The following is a 21,034-nucleotide window of genomic DNA, read 5'->3' as shown; positions in this document are numbered from 1 at the left end:
AACCAAGACTCAAATCAGTTCCACTGCTTACTCAACAACTCCATACAGCTACTCACAAGACCAACAAGATGCACAATCACCTTAGAATTAGAATCCAACTCAATCTCCACTTCTTAAAAGCCAAAGTCCCAAGCTATGAAGCTAATAAAAGGCCCTGATATAAGCCCCAAAGCTCAGCATCCAAAACACCACCATGGCCTAAGGACGCACCGTCACACCCGATGAACCATGATAATAGTCTTACCACCTAAAGCACTCTTACCAGATTAGCCTAAAACCAGCTAGTAGCAAACTTCATAATCAGCAACTGAGGTTCAAAAGGTAATTGAAAGCTTGGCTCAAAAATACCAACGCATAGACAAACTCATTATCATAGAAATGCATTAGAAAGACAAACTCGAGACTTCAGATTGACAAATAACCCATCCTTAAGCCCAGATGTAAGAGAATTAGAAAATTCTCCATTCCAGTTGGCAGAGGCCCAAAACTCTCGTAGAGCACCTGCATGCAACTCCTAAACAAATGCTCCATAGACTCCATCTGACAATCACATCTTGAGCTGCTTCTATTAGAAGTAAGACCCCTCCGAACACGACCCTCATTAGTTAAGATCCTCCCATGAACTAGAAGCCACATAAATCTCTTGAGTTTAGGGGGAATATATCTTTAGCCTCCAAATAAACTCCCATCTCCAAAAAAGCCAATCCTGACCAGAGAAAGGAGATTTGTAAGCAGTCTGAACAGAGAAGTTCCCTAAAGGAATAAGACCCCAGATAAACTTGTCTTCGCCACTACCAACCCCACCAGCATGAATTCCACAGAGGGACAACGAGCATTGACAACTTGTCCTGAAACATTCAACTAGAAGCATCACAAAACTGGTTCACAGTAGAGACCAGAAGCTGAGAAGGCACATCCTTTGTAGCATGATGAATCAAAGCACCCAATTAAACCAGTCCAATTATCATACTAGAACCCACCCTCCATATACAAGGCCGGCCCTGGGTGAAATTTAGAATTGACCCCTTTTTACATCAAATCTAAATTTTGCACACTGATTTTTGCATTAAACATAAAAAGAATTTTCAATAATTTGTACAATCCTTAAACAAAGAGTAAATAAAACAATAGACTCAAAAAAAAGGTAGATATGCATCCTACAAAGTCCATTTTACTGTCCAATTTGAGCAACTCTATTATGCAAATTCCTTGAAGCAACTATGTCAAAAAAACAGTTATGCATCCTTGCAAAACAATGTAGCACTGCCAAAATTCAATAAAGTGATTTCTTCTAACATCCTGCCAAAACAATGCAAAATAGGTATGTTAACTTTAGGTACCAAATTGCAATATTTTTTCATTTTAACTATCAAAATGTTTATGTTATTTCAGTTTAAATATTAAATTTCAGTTTAGATACTAACTTCACAAAATATGAATATACCGAGCTGTAACTGTTTAACAATCATAACTTGTTTATTGATTTGTTGTTTTTTCAATATTTGCAATGTTTAGTTTTTGGGTTATAGGACTTCATCCCCAATCCTAAATCAAAAGTATTAAACCCTTATAAATTTTGAATTTTTATGAATTTGAAACAGTCAAAACTATATAGCAAACCGATTTATGACATAATCCAAAATGTCTTGTTCTAGGTTAGTACCTAAAAAAAAATAATAATATATTGCTGCTTTACTGAAAAATTATTGATATTTAATATTTAATCTTAATTTTCTATAAAAAAATAAGACAAGGGAGTGAGAATATAACCACTCTTTCTAATAACCTAAAAACCTCAAATTACTTACCAAAAATCATTTGGCTCCAAATAAATCCTAAAAGACACCAAATATTTTAAATGTCTCCAAATAATCTTGAAAAACTTGCAGGGTCTCACATTTGGCATTTCTCTTTTCTCATACCGTTGTATCTTTTATTTAGAGACATTAAATGTTTGGGATGGCCTCGAGGCGGTTTTTAATTTATTTCTTATATAGTTATATTGAAGAAAACGTCCTTAATAATACAATAAGATGGGTTGGATATAATTAAGCGGCCTAAATCAGCTTTAAGGACAATTTTTTTATATTAAAAAAAAGCGTCCTTATATGCCTTAAATTGGGTGTCTTCTAATCTAGTTTTTGTATTAGGGGATGCAAACCCTTCTCCAACCAAAAAGGACTTGATCGTAGCTTACCAACGCTGCCACCTAAGTTCTTGGCGAAAATGAGTGAACAACACCCTTTTCATCAAGGAAACCGTTAAAATAAAGGTTGCATGTTGAGCTTAATTAAAAGTCACTATATTCAAGCAATTATTTTTTCAATTTAATTTTACCTTTTTGGTCCAATGAGGATATGTCATGTCTTAAAATATTTATCTCTTAAAATAATATAGTCTTAATATGTGAATAATGTAAAATTTTCTAGCAAAAGTTTAATAATTTCCCCAAATACAATGATAAAAATAGTTTTAGATATATGTAAGCCATTGGGGATAACCTAAGTGGTGAGAGAGGGTAGGTATGATTAGGATAGCCTAATGTTCGATTCTTTCTAATGAAACAAAAAACAAAAAAACTTTAATATAGAGGAAATTACAGATTTGGTTAACTTATTTTATACTTAGTTTAATTTTAGTTTACAATCTTTTTTTAAGTTCTGTTTTGCTCAACTAATTGTTTTACTTGTTCAATAAAGGTCCATGTTTATTTTTTTAAATTTGTTCCGTTTTTTACCTTATCAAATTTCAACCAAATTCAAGAAACACATACTTGTTTTAAAGCGATGCATCTCATCTTTACAATCATATAAAGATCATTCAAATCAGAGTTCTAAAACTCAAGATAATTGACCCCAAAATAGGGTACCCGAAACTACTAATTTTTTCTAGAAAATTTTTAGATTTTTCAAACTTTACTAAACTTCAATTCTTTTTTATTCTAATACTTCAAATTGGTTTCTATGACTAAAAAATGATGAAATATAACTTATTCTTCAATTATAATTGAAGAAAACACAACCAAAATTGGCATATGCACAACGATCATAACTTAAAAATGACCGTGGACCAAAATTGAACTTTAAAAAGATTATGAATTAAAATTAAACTATGTATAAAATAAGTTGACCAAATTTGTAATTTCTTCTTTTATATACAAGAATTATTGTATAAACTAGGGCAAATTTCACTACTACAAAAAACGTAATACACAACGGATTTTATCCGTTGTGTAAGTTGCCAAAATACCGTCGTCTAATCGACCGACGTCTATTGGGGGTACCATTACACAACGGTTATTTTCCGTTGTCTTTATTACATTAACACAATGGTAATTACCAAACTACCGTTGTATATACATCCTAAAAATCCCATGGTTTAAAGGCCACTGTTGTTGAGTATATAACTACACAACGGTTTCTCCTAGAATCCATTGTTTTATGTTCTCAAGACAACGGTTACGTGTACTAATACATGTATTTTACAACTATTTTAGTTATAGACACGAGGTGAAATACTCATTAACACAACGGTTTTTGGATTTTAACCGTGGTATAAGTCATTCTAAAAATAGGTGTATAAGATGTGTATATGTCTTTCATACTATGGTGTTTATATGAAACCGTTGTCTTCATTACATTACCACAATGGTAATGACAAAAAAACCGTTGTATATACATCCTAAAAATCTCATGGTTTAAAGGCTACTGTTGTTGAGTATATATATACACAACGGTTACGTTTACTAATACATGTATTTTACAACTACTTTAGTGATAAACACAAGGTGAAATACTCCTTAAAACAACGGTTTTTGGATCCTAACCGTGGTATAGATCATTCTAAAAATAGGTGTTTGAGATGTATATATGTTTTTCATACTACGGTGTTTATATGAAACCGTTGTATTATGAATTTAAGAACATCAGATTTTAACTATATAACCGTTGTGTAAGATACTAATTTCAAGTTTAATTAGATGTCTCTAGATATTAGATACATCGGCTTTCTAAGGTTTGTGTGGTATTGTTATGGATTATACAACGGTTTCTAATATGGAACTATTGTAAGTTAATATTACAGACCACGATTTCGTTAGAAAAATTGTTGTAAAATGTTCCTGTTTACATTTGGTTCACATATGCACGCAGTACCTGAAATAGCTAGCTAGGTGTTTTTGGTACAACACCATTGTTCCAAGTAGCATGTTTCCCTTTATAATGTTAACATTCTTAATAAATTATACATTAATTCACAAAATCACAATTTGCTCAAATTTAAACTAATCCACAATAAATAAGGATTTTGGAATTGATAAAGTACCAAATATTAAAAGGAATTTCAAGGTAGCTAGTAATTGTATATATGTAGTTTACTCTCTAAACCCAATGCTATTCACACAACCAGCCATGCCATACACAAAAACCATCTATAACTCAAAAATCAACCATCAAGTTTGTAATCTACCAATTTGCTGCCATCAATCTAATCTAGCAATTAATTAAGCCTAGCTATCAATCTTGGCAGCACCCAAAAGAAGCTAGCAAAGTGATCAATGATATATATATACCCCAAGCTAGTCTAGCTAAACACATGGCCTACAAAATCAAGTTCAAAAATGCTATACGTCAAAAATCCACCTTCTACTCGATCTACATATACTGCCCCACAAAGTTTGCCCATTCAGTCCGGACTTCATCGATATCTTCTTGGGTATAAGTATTGTCCTTCCTTCGCTCCCACTGAAACAAGGCAAAAATGGAGTAGTAATTAAAAAGAAAATTCAACTCAAAATAAAAACATAATGAATCCAATAAAGAAATAATCAATATGCCCCTTAGGTAAAAAAGGCCAAGACAACTCATGATATAAGTGCACAACTACATTAATTAAGAATCAAGCACACATATATAACCAGCAAAATGTCCTAAGCTAACTGCACCCAAAACAGAATCCCCCAATGGCCTAAAGAAATTGCACCAGACCACTCATGAATTTGTTATTAATAATATAAGTGCATAACTACATTAATTAGAATCAAACTGAAATCAACCTCAAATTCACACAAGTGATCATCAAACATGGGCCTAGCTATATAACATGGTCACTTCCACAAGTTTGAAAGAATCCACCCAGTATTCCCAATCTGCATGCACCCAAAACAGACTCCCCCAAGCTAATTTGTTTCCTTTTATTCCTTTACTACATTTCCAATTTTTCAGCCACAAAACAAAGAAAAGAATTTCAACATTTCCAAGTAAAAGACAATTTTCATATCACTACTCAGAGTTCACATGACCAACATAATGCCAAGTTACTTATACTTCACTAATGCATACCTTAGTCACAAAAGCTAAGCTCTCATCTTCAATTATTTCCTTCATAAAACGCATAATAAAATAGCCACACTCCTTATCACTTGGCTGTTGAGGAATGCCCTAAATGCAAATAAACATTAATTAGAATGAGCACATATACAGTCCACTTAGCAATCTGTTATTTGAGTTTTAAAGCAAACTACAAACAAGCCAACCTACCGCCATATTTTTCCAGATTATTGCCTTACGCCCTTGCCTATTCCCTTGAGCATTGAAGATTCTAATCCCACTATCGCATGAAAAACCAAATGATTTTAACACTTGCTGATATATGTAAATGAACTTATAACTGATGAGGCATCTAATCAACTTACTTGTCTACCACAGTTTTCCATTCATCGCCGATCAGACGTCTTCTCATTGGGTCCATGAAATAGACAATCTCTTTGTCCGGATTGATAACAGTCAGCATCCAATGATATCTACACATTTATAATTCTCATTAAATACCTTATATGGTTGGAAATCAGTATTTACAATGACCACATAAATGATTAACTTACCCGGAATTGTAAGGGACCAAAAAAATCTTATCATCACGAGATCCAGCGAACCTATCTGCCAAGTACCTTGATCTTTCAGTTACATTTCCACACCCTATCGCACCAGTTCTCGCAGGGTCAACAAAACCAACCATACTTAGCATTTTTGACCTCTTTACCACATCGTAGAGGTGCCTAAAAAAATATTCCGTAAGTAATTGCATAATCTCTTTTGCTGGATATAAATATGTATAGAAAAGTAGTCTCATTAAATACCTCATGTAAACCACAATGCAGGTTGCTGATATTTCAACCATGCCACCAAATTGGACAATATCTTCACACAGAAGGTGGGTTTTACGAGTTGCCCCAAAAACATCTGCCTCTATTAAAAAGTTGATTGTCTGACCATCATTCAATACATTTTGTGCATACATGCACAACAACTTCAGTGGCGTAGGCATTGTTTGAAGATTCAACACAATCTCTTTCCCCCTATTTTGCTTCTCGCCCTTTCCTTTGGCACGTTTCTAGGTTCAATTATCAATATATGTTAGAGGTAGCTTTTAAAAACACCCAAATCAGTTAAAATTACAACAATACAATTAGGTGAGACATAAAAACATACCTCTTTACCAACTTCCTGCTGACTCTGATATGTTACAAGATTTTTCGGCCATGCTACAATTGTCCCAACAGCTTGACCAACAGTTACTACTTCGTCTTTAATTGGGATGGGAAGCAAAACTGAGTCATCCAACGAAGTATAAATTGCAACCCGCAGGCATCCCTCTGCCAAAGGAACACCATGCAGTGTCCGTGGGTTGGCATCGTCAACTTCAAGTAATGTAGCGTATGCAACAATATTTTCAAGTGAGCCAACAGCCAACATGCATTTTTTCTCCTGTGCAAATAGCCAAGATAAAATAGAAGTTAATTTAATGACTTTCACAACAAAAAATTAAGGCAATTAAACGTTGGGTAAGCTAGGATGAAATATATACCTTCGAAACACTATTCTTGTCACTCACATAGTCTAGGTCGACACAGTCAGCATCCAACATGTTCGTGTTGTGCTTCTCCTCCTTTGGATCATCAATCTTTTCCATGCCCATATTCTCAATCTTCTCAATTTCATTCTCCTCATTTATCTCTATTTCTTTCTCCACATTCATATCAATATTCTTCACAACTTTTTTGTCCACATTGGTGCTTGCCTTATCAGAGCCATATTCAGCAGTATGGGGAGTTGGGGGAGTACGGGGAATAGGGACTAACATTACTGGGGTTGGTCCCTCAGCCTTGGAATTCTTCCCTGCCTCTACTGAATTCAATTTATCCATCCAATATTTTCGCTCCTCTGCTATTATTTTCTCTCGCTCTTCTTCCATGATCTGTTTGACACTTTCTCTTATTCTCTCTTTCATACTCTTTCGTGGAGGGAAGTTAAAGTAAGAACTGGGCTTCACATAACCTCCCACAGCTCTAACTCTCCCTGAGTGCTCAGGGGTCCCTAATGCCAATGTTAGCACATCACTGGTACCAGAAGTAGATAATGTCCCCTCAGATACTTGTTTCTTCAAATCATCCTGCAACCATACATGAAATAAAGCCAAGATAAATTAAATTATTAAAGAACTCAACACTTTCAAATCTAACATTGGCAGAATTATAATCAATGGAATATCTATAGCTTACTTACAATTCTGGCAGCAGTCTCAGCTACTTTTGCATCTGGGATCTTCCCATTTTTATCTTCATGTGCTTTAATCCAAAGGGTTGCTCGATCAAACCCCCCCTCAGGCATTGTTTTCATCTTTAAAATAACAAATAAATGTAAACACTAACCAGTTCATGTTTAATAATCATTGTACCAAGGCAGTTAAAGTAAACACTAACCAGTTCATCCTCCAAACCAGCATACCCTTTACGCGATAGTCTATGATGATACTCATGCTTAGATTTCCTCTCCACTTGTTCCTCGTGAAGTTGCTTCAAAACAGAATAGAGACAATACAAAGAGTTATATACAAATTTAAAGACAACAATTGTACGAAAATATATGTAGAAAGTAATAGCTTACCCCAAACTGATCCGTAAGCCTATGTAGCACAAACTCCTTCCAATCTGACTTGTCAATAAATTGATAGTCTTTAGGAGGATCACTTAATAGCTCAGGTTGATCTTTGTAAGGGAGAACAAATTTGCATGTCAGCCTAGACTTGAATTCTCTCCACTTATTTGATGCAGATGCTAACACCATCTTCTTACATTGAGGACTCAGCACAAAAGCCATCTACAATCAATGATGTCCTAGTTAAATAAATGATACTATATAATGTTTTAGTTAAATGATGTACTAGTCATATAAATAACCAAGTATTGTTGCTTACCTCTACATTTTCCCAAATTTTATTTTTCATATCCTCCGTAACATCCTTCCACTTCTTTATGTTAATTGGGATCTTTGTACGTGCTAAAGTCCCAATGTAAGACTGCATTTCGGTTGCTGCCTTCCCATGTGGCTGCCCTTTTGAATTAAACTCCACCACCTTTTTGACTTTCATTATTTTTCGCCTTACAATGCGATGCATTGTAACCATCCCCCTTTTCTTCCTTTTTCCATTAACTGAGCTATCTGTGGTAGCAGTGTCCTTTGTCACCTTCGATTCAGTTACAGGAGGCTCAGCTACCTTTGATTTGGAGGTTTTCTTCCTCGAGGAAGCCACTCTCTTTAGCGCCATTGTCTAGGATGAAATGAAATGATATGAAACAGTTTGTAAATAGAGTATATATTTAACTAGTAAGAAGTATATATAATAGAGACAATACAAAGATCGATTAGCACAGTGTAACTTTTGCAAGATAGATATGTAAATGGAGGATCTTGTAAATGGATCCTTGTTTAATTTTCTAGGGATCTTATAAATGGATCCTTGTTTAATTTCTAGAGACCTTGTAAATTAGAATGAACAACCTGCACGAGAATCACATAAATCATCATGAGACATATAAATAACCAAGTATGCAACTCAAAGGCAAGCAATATGAAGCAATCTAGATTTTCCTGGAGCTGCCAATAAAAAAAGACATGCCAACCAAGATTGTCTAGAAAGAGCCAGCAGTGTCAGAATGAATAGAATGCAAAGTTTTCAACCCATTCCAAGATAAGTATATATACGAATGTTCTATTCCTCATTATCCAACTGCATTTAAAGTTGAAAAAATTCAAAGCTCACAATCACCTTGATGATTTCAACAAGCTGGTCTACTCCACTTTCACCAGGAAATAGAGGCTGGCATAATAGGCATTACTTAGTTAGCACATATATGTGAGTCTAAAGATAAAGGAAACTCACATTAAAGAAGAACAACACCTACCTGTCCAAGCAGTAATTCTGCTAGAACACAGCCAGCAGACCAAATGTCAATGGCTGTGGTATACTCAGTTGCACCAAATATAAGTTCAGGTGCTCGATAGTACCTCGAACAGATGTAAGATATGTTGGGTTCCCCTCTTACCTGTCAAATGTACATCCAATTCAGTATTGTAAAACCATTAGCCAGAATGAACAACCTGCACGAGAATCACATAAATCATCATGAGACAAAAAAAACTAAATGCAACTCAAAGGGAAGCAATATGAAGCAATCTAGATTTTCCTGGAGCTGCCAATAAAAAAATACATGCCAACCAAGATTGTCTAGAAAGAGCCAGCAGTGTCAGAATGAATAGAATGCAAAGTTTTCAACCCATTCCAAGATAAGTATATATACGAATGTTCTATTCCTCATTATCCAACTGCATTTAAAGTTGAAAAAATTCAAAGCTCACAATCACCTTGATGATTTCAACAAGCTGGTCTACTCCACTTTCACCAGGAAATAGAGGCTGGCATAATAGGCATTACTTAGTTAGCACATATATGTGAGTCTAAAGATAAAGGAAACTCACATTAAAGAAGAACAACACCTACCTGTTCAAGCAGTAATTCTGCTAGAACACAGCCAGCAGACCAAATGTCAATGGCTGTGGTATACTCAGTTGCACCAAATATAAGTTCAGGTGCTCGATAGTACCTCGAACAGATGTAAGATATGTTGGGTTCCCCTCTTACCTGTCAAATGTACATCCAATTCAGTATTGTAAAACCATTAGCCAGAATGAGCATATTTAAAGAATGCTTGGATGCAGAAAACAAACCAAGACTTTAAAAATAAATCACACATTTAAGAATGAGCATATTCATACATGCAGAAACACATTTAAGAACAAATCACACATTAAAAATAAATCACACAATCATTGCCACACCAAAAATAACCAGTTACCTTATATAAATGCCATTTTGATGCTACTTATCAATCCATATACCCTCACCATCAGGTCTAATGCAGTTTGTAGGATTGTCTCTAACCATTTCATCCAATGTCTCAATAGATGGCAGGCCTCTAGTAAAAGGTTGATGGTCAACCATACTATCCCCTAACTCATCATCATTATAATCGACATCATTGTAATTTCTATCTGGGGTTGATAGAACAACAGACCAAGCAGCATCTGCAGGGTCTTCCACGTAAAAGACTTGACTCACTTGTCTTGCCAAAACAAATTGATCATGCTTGGAACCTATCCTACTAAGATTGACCAAAGTAAAGCCTAGATCATCTATTTTAATTCCATTTGTACTCTCAACCCAATCACACTTAAAGATAGGTATCCTAAACTTGAAATAATCAAGTTCCCATATTTCTTGGATCACCCCATAAAAACACATATTTGTAATGATGGGGTTTTTATCCTTCGCAGATGCAACTTGCATTGTCTCCCCTTGCCAACACACGCCACTGTTTTGAACAGCCCGAACGTCATCACGAGCCTTAGTATTAAAATGAACCCCATTAATGGAATAACTTGCAAATTTTGGGACTTCCATGCATGGTCCATCAGCTAGCCACCTCAGCGTGTCTGGTATGTCATGAGTTTCACAATTGAGTTGAGATCTAACCTGTAAGGATAAGCATTCTAATAAAATACAGGAATTACTTACATACATTAGTGCATCCTTTGAACAAATTAAACTTACTCGATTCTTTAACCAAAGAATGAAAGTGTGATTGTGCTTATCTTGCAGCCACTTCTCATTTTTTTTGAACCTAGGATTTGTAGCCTTTAAATAGCTCATATGATCACTACACAAAATTTGAGATTCCTCAATTAATATTGAGAATTCAGCTAATCAAAGACATAATTAATGAAAAGACAAAGGAAATATGGGATTGTCTTACGCGATATAAGGTGTCACTTCATATGTATTCTCTAATACAAACAGATGAGCTTGGTCCAAAAGTTCACGATCAACCCTATGTATAGAAGCACCAGATAAGGCCATACATTCCTTAGAAGATCCTTGATTGTGTCTTGATGAGATTCCAATTGAACTGCCAGTAGAAAGATGTTCAGAGCAAAAATCTAAAGCTTCTTCGGCAATATAACACTCGGCAATGCAACCCTCGGGTCGATGGCGATTTCGAACATACCCCTTTAGCACTTTCATATACCGTTCAAACGGATACATCCATCTGAAGTAAACTGGTCCACACAACTGAACTTCTCTAATGAGATGCACCGTTAAATGAACCATAATATCAAAAAATGATGGTGGAAAGTACTTTTCAAGCAAACAAAGTGTAAGCACTAGATCTTGCTGCATCTTATCTAGTATAGAAGCATCCACCACTTTACTACATATAGAATTGAAGAAGAAACAGAATCTGGTTATAGCATATCTCACAGGCTTCTCCAACACTGAACGTATGGCCACAGGGAGCAATTGTTGCATGAAGATATGACAATCATGTGACTTCATTCCAACAAGTCTTAAATCCTCCATTGATACTAGACTTCTAACATTTGAAGAATAATACTCAGGGACTTTCATACCAAGAAAGGATTTGCATACAGTTCTCTTCTCTTCCCTAGACAGATTCCAACTTGCTGCAGGCAGATGTGTTCTTTTTTCTCCAACAATAGGTGCTAATTCAGTACGTACCCCCATGTCCAGAAGATCTAAACGAGCAGCAAGACCGTCTTTTGTTTTTGTAGGAATGTTCAACAATGTACCGATAATACTATCGCATACATTTTTCTCAATGTGCATAACATCGAGAATATGGCGAACATGAAGAGATTTCCAATATTCCAGTTCAAAAAAGATTGACTTCTTCTTCCAACACGCTCTTGTATCACCCTCCACATGGTTACGGGGCCACTTTTTTTTTCCGAAAGGCAAGAAATTAAGACTATCCACCTTTGCCAATACTTCCTCTCCACTTAATGGCACAGGAGCTGGAGAAAGTTCTTGACGATTATTAAATGCAGCCCTTTGATTTCGATAAGGATGAAATCGTGGTAAGAATCTTCGATGGCCTATGTATGAGCATTTATTACCGTGGACCAACCTGTGGGGTTTTGTGTGTTCTCCACATATTGGACATGCATTATATCCTTTTACGACACAGCCAGATAAGTTACCATAGGCTGGAAAATCGTTTATTGTCCACAACAATACAGCCTTTAGAGTGAAATACTCTCCTTTGTATGCATCATACACTCCTACAACTCCCTTCCATAAACTTTTTAAATCATCAATCAAAGGTGCTAGGTAAACGTCTATATCATTTCCAGGTTGTTTAGGACCAGAAATCAATAGACTCAGCATCATGAACTTTCTTTTCATACACAACCATGGTGGAAGGTTATAAGTGACAAGTAAAACTGGCCAGCAACTGTATCTGCTGCTCAAAGAACTATGGGGATTGAACCCGTCAGATGCAAGTGCGAGCCTAAGGTTTCTAGGATCTTCAGCAAATTCAGGCCACTTATCGTCCACTAACTTCCAAGATGGAGAATCTGCAGGATGCCGCATCTTACCATCTTTCACTCTTTTATCATAATGCCAAGTCAAACTCTCAGATGTTTTACTAGACTGAAACATCTTTTTAAACCTTGGGATAATGGGAAAGTACCACAACACCTTCGCAGGCACCCCCTCCTTAATAGTTGAATACCTACTTAACTTCCACCTTGACACATTACAGTTAGGGCAATTAATCTCATCTGCATACTCATTTCTATACAAGATGCAGTCATTAGGGCATGCATGTATTTTCTCATAGTCCATCCCTAAAGCACACAAAATCTTCTTTGCCTCGTACATAGATGTGGGTATGTTATTACCTGATGGAAGAAAATCTCCAAAGGCAATCAAGTAGTCAGTGAAACTTGCATCACTCAATCCATGCTTCGCTTTCAAATTGTACAATCTTACCAGTGCTCCCAACTTGGTGAATTTATCACAACCAGGATACAAAGGTTCATCGCCATCCCCAACCAAATTCATGAAATCGTTAGAATCATTTGAAAATTCTTCCTCTTCATTATCTCCCATATCCACTGTTTCGGAGACAAAATTATCTTCTTGTTCCTCCACACTTCTAGCTGCATTCGCAAATGTACTAGAAACTTCTCCGTGCCATATCCAATTTTGGTAACTTTGGTCAACCCCATTAAAATATAGATGATCCCTTATAACTCCAATCCCAAATTGTCTCATATTTCCACATTTTTGGCAAGGACAATGAATGAGGTTTGGGTTTCTAGCATGCTGTAATGCAAACTTGAAGAATTCTTGAATCCCTAACTCATATGCCCTTGATCTTCTATCCGCATACATCCATGACTTGTCCATCTTTGACTTGTCCATACAAACATGCATGTCATTTATAAAATCATACCAATATTGACTCTAGTGAAACAAAAAAAATACAAAGATAAACTAAACACAACCACTATACCATTGAACATGGGCATGCAATTGAAAGCTAACTGGTCTTACAGTAAAACCCATATCAGTAAAACCCAATAAACCCCATATCAGTAAAATCAATCACAAACCACAATAACTTCCATTTTAAGATTGACCAAAGTAAAGCCTAGATCATCTATTTTAATTCCATTTTTATCAAGCCACAATAACTTCACCCAGAACTAGAACAAGAATAAGAGAGACAGAGTAGGTGACAGAGAGGAAATCAACACTAACCTGCAGGCTGATCTAAATTAGATATTTCAAGCTAGCACAATGCATCTTAAAATTATACACCTAGTTCAGTCTTAGTAATTTCCTCAATTGAAATAAAGCAAACACAATGGAGTAAATGAACTTATATGGTTTCTATTGGGTAGGGGAGGGGTAGCAACTTTCCACTTCAATATACAATTACTTACTCATAACTATTTTTCTCATCAAAATCAAACATTCATTATAATGAGTAACAAAAGTTAATCAATAGCATCAAGAAATCAATATAATCCTTTCAATAGTCTACAAATAAAACCCCTACCATCAAAATAGAAGAAAACAAGATGCCAAAACCAACAAAACGAAAAAAAAATAAAAGGGCCTGATGAACTCACCTTTCCAATTCAATCAGCAGCCTAGCTATTTTCTTTCCCCAAGCTCAACAATATCACCAAATATCACCAATATGAACTTCACCTTCAGCAAAAACACAAAACAAAAAGGTTTAGAAGAACCTCAAAGAACAAAAATCAGATATGCACAAAAAAAGAAAGAACAAAATGTAATGAGGAAAAAATCCCCCAAAATCAAACCCTATATCAACTGTACCTGAATCGGAGTGCAGAGATGCGCGAAGATGATTCAAGGGAGTGCAGAGATGGCCGGGCGATGAGGAATGGGCGGAGACGATGAGGACGGAGATGGAGGTCGGTGACGTCAAGAGACGTGAAGATGGAGAGCGAGGGACGATGTCGAAGATGGAGATTGACGCGCAATGAGGACAGAGATTGATGCGCGAGAGGGAAGATCGATCGGTGAAGCCAGAGGATTGAGTTGAGGAGGGAAGATCGATTGATCAATGAGGACTAAGTTGTGGGCTAAGTGTGTGTGAGTTTCTGAAAGGTGAAGTCAAAGGGCTTTGACCCAAAAAGACCTAATTAAGGCGCGATATATTTCATTAACGCGGTCATGCGCTTGTCAAATACAAAGACCCGCAAAATTTTATATTTTTGTGAAACTTGCCCAACACAACGGTATTCCCTAAAACTATTGTCTGTTAATTATTAGGAAAAATTATCAAACCAAATACCATGGGATAATATACATTAATATAACGGTTTGTTAAAAACCGTTGTGTGGTAAATTAAGATAACGGAAAAAATACAAAACGTTGTTTATTGACCGATGTCTATTACATTTTTTGTAGTAGTGTTTGTTTAGCTAGCGTCATTACAAACATTAACGTATCTCAAAATAGTAATTAGCAGCTAGTGGTCTAATGGTATTTCTTTCCAAAATGCTAGAGAGATCCCAAACAATAACATATCTCAGAATACCAACTAGCTATTGGCCGGTCTCAATATAAAAAATTGGCACCAAACAAAAGATAGTGACCCAACCAAAGAGTAATGACCTATAGTACATATCAAAGGAGATCGAAAAGACATTTTCTTTCAAATTTTTTAAGGAGGCATGACAATTTTATTTTTTATATCTAGAGGAGGGGGATTTGGATTTCGTACTTCTTCCAAATACCACTAGTCTGAATACTCATAATAAGTCGATACCATTTATGTCCAATAGCTTTGATAGTAATGAGATCAATAGCTAGTTAGTAACAAAAGAGGTGTGACTTACCAAAATCAACTGTTATGCTTAATTAAGGGGCATAATATATATTTCTTTTTTTACAAATAATTTGTTCAAACTAAAAATTAATCACGGTGTACATAGCTTTAATCAAAGTCAGTATACCACTATTTGTTTAAGTCAAATATATTTCTTATAAAATTATAAAGGCAAAATGAAAATGTAAAATAAAATACATAAATCTGAAATTCTTTTACAGTTAAAGTATAGTATAAGATAATAAGAATGACAAGAATTTCAGAAATAAAATAAATTTAAAAGTAATGGTGAAAAACCATTTGAGACTCATTATGGTGTTAATACTGGGATGGATGTTGCTTATCCAACTTGTAATGCAAGCAGAAGAAGACGTTATCTCTCCTTCTTCTTCTTCACTTCCCTCTCTTCGTCCACCATCTTCAGTCGGTAAGCTTAAATCCTATACATTTGATAATTCCAAAAGAAAACTTGCAAAATATTTGGAATGTTTGGCAATGGTTCCGATAAAATGTAGTAGACATCATAAAGGACCATCAGGTCATGAAGAGCACAAGGCATGTGTGAGAACTGAAAGAAAAAAATGTGCTATACAATACAACCTCGGGCACTACTAGTGTACTGTTGGTAGTACGATATCTATGATAGAAAATTTCATATTTGGTTTGAATAATTTTAACCTACCCTCTTTCTTTATTGACACAAATTCAAAACACAAACATACATAGCTATGTAGGGAAGTTTTTTTTTTTTTTTTTTTTCCCGATCTGTACAGTTTTGGATGCTAGATTCTTTAATATATATATTTTTAAAAATTTATTATCCAAATTAACAGTCTCAACATATATAACATGTCAAATATCTAGATAGAGAATATTAATTACCCTACATTTATATATCTCTTATCAATAATGCTAATTGTCCCACATTTTTTTTTTCTCACATTTGTATCTCACCTTATGTGTCATTACTTTACTGGAAGGGTATTTCCTTTTTCTTTTTTAAGTTTTATTTTTTATTTTTTAGTGTCCAATGTATGAATGTCATGTAAGGTGGTATGAAATTGTGGTATAAAAATGTGGTAAGTGTAGCATTATTGATCTCTTATATGTATATAATTCCTAGGGTTACATACTGCAGAGATAAAAACTTCTCATGTTTTCAGTTTGGCTCTTTTTTCACTTCATTGCTGTATTTTCAATTTTTTTTAATTATATCCATAGCTAACATGTGTAATTGTGGAAAAAATAATTTTCTATCAAATTAGTAAATGGAATCTCATGTGTTATCTTAGGGATCATCATTGGGTTGCCTAGGACTGAAGTTATCGAGCTCAAGCTCGGCTTGGGTCTGGCCTAATTAGGATTGGAGATGATTATGGGCCAGGCTCAACTGGACTTGGGCCACAATATGTAAGCCCGAGTTTGCCCGCACGGGCGAGGCCATGTGGAGCTAGACTGGAAGAGTCGAGCCTGCCCAAAGGGAGATCCCCAGTTGGGCCTATTTTCAGGCCTAAATATTTTTATGTTATATTAAAATGGTGCAATTATAAACTATATAGAATTAATGAGTGCAAACACAATTATATATGGAAATGAGATTCTCTTTAGTTTTATCATACAAATTATATTGATTCATTTAATTCTAAAGATGAGGTGAGAGACTATGGGCCTATTTGGCATTGCTTCTTAGGAAGTGCTTTTGAATCGTAGCGCTTTTAGTAGTAGCACTTTCAATTAGTAGCGCTTTTACACAAAAATAGTTTATCGTTTGGTGTAATCATAAAAGTACTTTTATACTATACATAAGTGTTTTTTAATGCGTTTGGTTGTGTAAAGAATTTTTTATTTTTATTCTATAAAGTTATAAACTTTTATTAATCATCTTTTAGAAGTTATTATTTTAAAGTTTTTATAATCTATTAAAGAGAGAAAAAAAAGGATAGGGGAAGAGAATGGATAATTAAAGGAAAAGTGAAATGGGGTTGTTTGTACAAGAAGACCAATCTCATCGTCTACTCCATTAACATTGTTGTTGCTTTGGTATGGTTTTAGGAAAATAAAGATGAGGGATTGATGGAAAAAGAGGAGGTGGAGTCATGGAAGAGACTATGAGTGTAACATCCCAATTTAGGATCGCTGCAGTAGTACCCATCTTAAGGATTCTCAAGATATAATACTTGTACCTCGAGCGTTATATTCCCAAGATTCTCTAAAACGAGTTAATTAAGCTCTTTTGTTTGATAGAATACGGGTTGGATCAGAGTTCAAATGCGCACATGATTTGAGATAAACACACTTCAAACTATTTTACAAAAAAGGTCAACCAGTTAAGGTGACGAGTTTACAAAAGACCTTAACAAATATTTTACAAGAAAAACGATACAAACCACATGTATTGTAGATGTTTGAAATACATTACAACTTAACGAAGGATAAATAACAAAAAAAAAAAAAGAGAAAACAAAGATTTCAATAACAGCACAAAAAGAACATGGTAAAGAACCAAGAGACCTTGCGGATGCCAAACAAGATGTTCGAATGCCACACCCAGACATAATAGTCTGAATCGTCAACCCAAGTGAGATATGCAAGAAAGCAGGTAGGAGGTAAGTATCACATATGTTCATAGCTTCCCCTCAAAGGACCCTGACTAGATTTGAAAATAGTAAGTTAAAATAGTTACTAGATATATAGCCAGTGAGAAAACAGTTCAAAAAGATTCACCACACAAAAACCAACATCAATTGTAATTGTTGAAATCCACAACCTTTGAATATGAGCATGCAACCTTTCGCAAAATATTTCACATCCGAGTTTCGATATTGTTTGTGTATAAATCCACATGGATTTAAAAACTAATCCTGGATCGATACGTGGCAAGTCAGATCAAATTTCAGGCTTTGACTTTCCAACGGTCAGACATGGACCTCCACGTCACCATGCCAGCTTGGAACAGTTTTCATTCCCAGTTCGGATTGGCTCGTCTCGTCTCGGCGGACCTCCATGTCCAATCCGACCTAATCTGGAGATCCTCTTAAGAATTGCGTGGTCATTTCTTCTTAGTTATCTCAGCTCGGTTCGTCTTGCCCCTTGGTGACCATCTTCTCAGATCACCAGATTGTCATCGGATGATGACTATCGTGTTACACGTCGAGCCGGTCCGAACTAGCTCATCCATGCCTGATCCGAACATAGGTGTCTTCTATACCCGCGTATATGATATCTATGATCGGTTTCTGCTCGGATCCCACCGCTATTCTAGAAGGTCGGAGTCAGGACGAACCGCCTCACTCGAATATCTCTGACATGGTTCTCTGACAGATGAGACTTCCCAGCTCACAACCATGACTATTAGGGCACCTCACTTGATCTTCCATCCTTACATTTAATGCAGCATTGAATATAAAGGAGGTGGCTAGCTGTGCATGCCACTATTCATGACCGAACGCGTGGCCTTTTCTCAATCCTTCACACTCATGCAGGTAACTTACCCTTCACCATTTCCTTTGCCTATATAAGCTGACTGATATGCACAAAAATAGAGATCATCTAATACACAACTTCACTCACAAAAAAGCCTACCAGAATACATCGCACTTGTTGAGAATAGACCCAGGAGATCTTACCTTGTTCTTCCTCATTCTCCCAAGTTCATCACATGTTCTTCCTTGTTCTTACACAAACACTTCCAAACACACATCACTGACTTCATCATCGGAGCGTGTTTGGCTGGTACCACACCGGTCCATCTCCTTTGATCTTGTGTTCGTGCAGGAAGATCTCGGTTCAACATCCACTTCACCATCCAGCAGGGCTTTTGATCAGCCAGATCATCATCTCTAAGTTGTTGCATCTCTCTTACGAAAATTTGCATCAACAGATATTACCTGATAATCGAACACAAATAGGAACCACTATGCTTACCAATCGAAAGTTTGGTACCGTAGAGAGAGTAGTCATCTCTAGTAAAATCCCTATAAGCAATACTTAGTACTGAAGGGCTGATGATCTCGAAATCCTTAATCATTGACATGGGCTAATTAAATTATAACATTTGTTATATTTTTAAAAATTGCTTCCAAACAATCAAAATTGTTTCACATTCACAAAAATAGCCCATGGGTTCGGCCCTTTCCAGTGGATGATTGACGAAAGAAATAAACCACTTTAAACCTTTCTTTCGCTGGTGGTCCATGTGGATCATGTCAATGATTAAGGGTATAGTGGTCCTCAACCCTCAGGACCTAAGTATTGCTCCGTCTTTTACTGCTAATGACTCATTGCTCATCATGTACTCTCCCTTGGTTTGTGTACAACATGATCACAAAGGTATGCAACCATGGAACATTTTTCATGTGTATATTCTATTTCAGCGACTACTATATTTCTTAAAACTTTACACACATTCCTATGCATATTCAGGGATCAAGCAATTTATATCCCATTAGGGAATTGACTTGAATTGTCTTCATCATTTGCTTCTTGTCTGGGATTTCTCAGTGAAAACAATGCATTTAAGAAACCTAAATCAAGCATTGTTTCTGTCTCTGCAACCAATTTAAGCATCTGAGTGTCTGACTTAAAAAATATGGGGTCTCACTCTTTCTGAGGTTTACTTTTGTTCATGAACCCAAAAATCTTGCTAAAGACTATGTAATAGTTCAATCACAATGTTATGATTTCATAATTTTTCTACTTTGCCTCAATCATCTACTCAATCAAACAGTTTGTGAAATATACCAATTTTAATATAGGGATTTGCTTTAATACAGGACTTTGAAGAATAGTGGTTCTCACTACAAATCTAGCCATGGGAATGAACGAAAGCCATAATAAAACCAAGTAACATTAAAGGAAAAATAATAAATGCTAATGATTTGAAAATAAATGTCACTTTGATTAAGATTCATAATCCAAAAGGGAAATACATTAATAACAGAAATAAATGCAAAGGAAAGTAAATGAAAATAATAAATGAGCAAGGATGATCACTTGCAATAACCAGAATGAAAGTAGTAAGGCCTTCCACTATGGTAAAGCCATTTTTTGTGACCCAAAACCCATTTTGGGTCACAAATAGTGCTGTGACCCAATTCTCCCATTTATGGTGCTGTGACCCATTTTGGGTCACAGTGTTTTATACATATTTAAAATATGTCTAATATTGATTAAGTGATATTTAATTGATAATTTTAAATTTAAAGTATAATAAAAATGATTCTAGTGATCTTATTTTAATGAGATCTTTAAAATAAGGTCAATATTAAATATATTTAAAATAAGAAAATTTCATAAATTAGACAACATAAGCCTTACAACATCGGGACTTCAACAACCACAAACAAGAAAAACAACACGATGATTTAAAGGAAAAACAAGTACAACATGATCACTAAAAGGAAAAAAAAACAAGAACAATACGATGATTTAAAGAAAAAACAACAACAACAATCATAATGAGA

The 21,034-nt window shown here is 35.4% G+C and overlaps 2 protein-coding genes across 2 annotated transcripts; both read right to left on the bottom strand.

Annotated features, from left to right (window-relative positions):
- Nucleotides 1-4,652: 4,652 nt before the first annotated feature.
- On the bottom strand, nucleotides 4,653-6,253 carry LOC147277338 (uncharacterized). Its single transcript, XM_086255100.1, has 6 exons — nucleotides 6,137-6,253; nucleotides 5,882-6,055; nucleotides 5,693-5,800; nucleotides 5,538-5,607; nucleotides 5,340-5,438; nucleotides 4,653-4,742 (listed from the first exon to the last, which is right to left on the bottom strand). The coding sequence occupies exons 1-6, from the start codon at nucleotides 6,175-6,177 to the stop codon at nucleotides 4,653-4,655; spliced, it is 582 nt and encodes a 193-aa protein (XP_086111226.1). The 5' UTR covers nucleotides 6,178-6,253.
- A 2,554-nt stretch (nucleotides 6,254-8,807) lies between these two features.
- On the bottom strand, nucleotides 8,808-13,611 carry LOC147277337 (uncharacterized). Its single transcript, XM_086255624.1, has 9 exons — nucleotides 11,150-13,611; nucleotides 10,948-11,053; nucleotides 10,236-10,869; nucleotides 10,065-10,069; nucleotides 9,838-9,978; nucleotides 9,702-9,752; nucleotides 9,242-9,382; nucleotides 9,106-9,156; nucleotides 8,808-8,837 (listed from the first exon to the last, which is right to left on the bottom strand). Exons 1-9 carry the CDS (start codon nucleotides 13,609-13,611, stop codon nucleotides 8,808-8,810), a joined length of 3,621 nt encoding a protein of 1,206 aa, XP_086111750.1.
- Nucleotides 13,612-21,034: the final 7,423 nt, after the last annotated feature.

Source organism: Dryas octopetala, chromosome 8, assembly GCF_963921425.1.
Source record: "Dryas octopetala chromosome 8, drDryOcto1.1, whole genome shotgun sequence".
NCBI lineage: Eukaryota > Viridiplantae > Streptophyta > Magnoliopsida > Rosales > Rosaceae > Dryas > Dryas octopetala.
Note: the sequence above shows the minus strand (reverse complement) of the source record. Positions and strands in the feature narration are given on the sequence as shown.

Coding starts and splice junctions, on each gene's coding strand:
- LOC147277338 (XM_086255100.1), bottom strand. CDS start 6,177: ATGGTTGAAATATCAGCAACCTGCATTGTGGTTTACATGAG. Junction 6,056..6,136: donor TGCATTGTGGTTTACATGAG/GTATTTAATGAG, acceptor ATATTTTTTTAG/GCACCTCTACGATGTGGTAA. Junction 5,439..5,537: donor TAATCTGGAAAAATATGGCG/GTAGGTTGGCTT, acceptor ATTTGCATTTAG/GGCATTCCTCAACAGCCAAG.
- LOC147277337 (XM_086255624.1), bottom strand. CDS start 13,611: ATGGACAAGTCATGGATGTATGCGGATAGAAGATCAAGGGCATATGAG. Junction 9,753..9,837: donor CAGAATTACTGCTTGAACAG/GTAGGTGTTGTT, acceptor CTATTATGCCAG/CCTCTATTTCCTGGTGAAAG. Junction 8,838..9,105: donor AGCTTGTTGAAATCATCAAG/GTGATTGTGAGC, acceptor ATTCTCGTGCAG/GTTGTTCATTCTAATTTACA.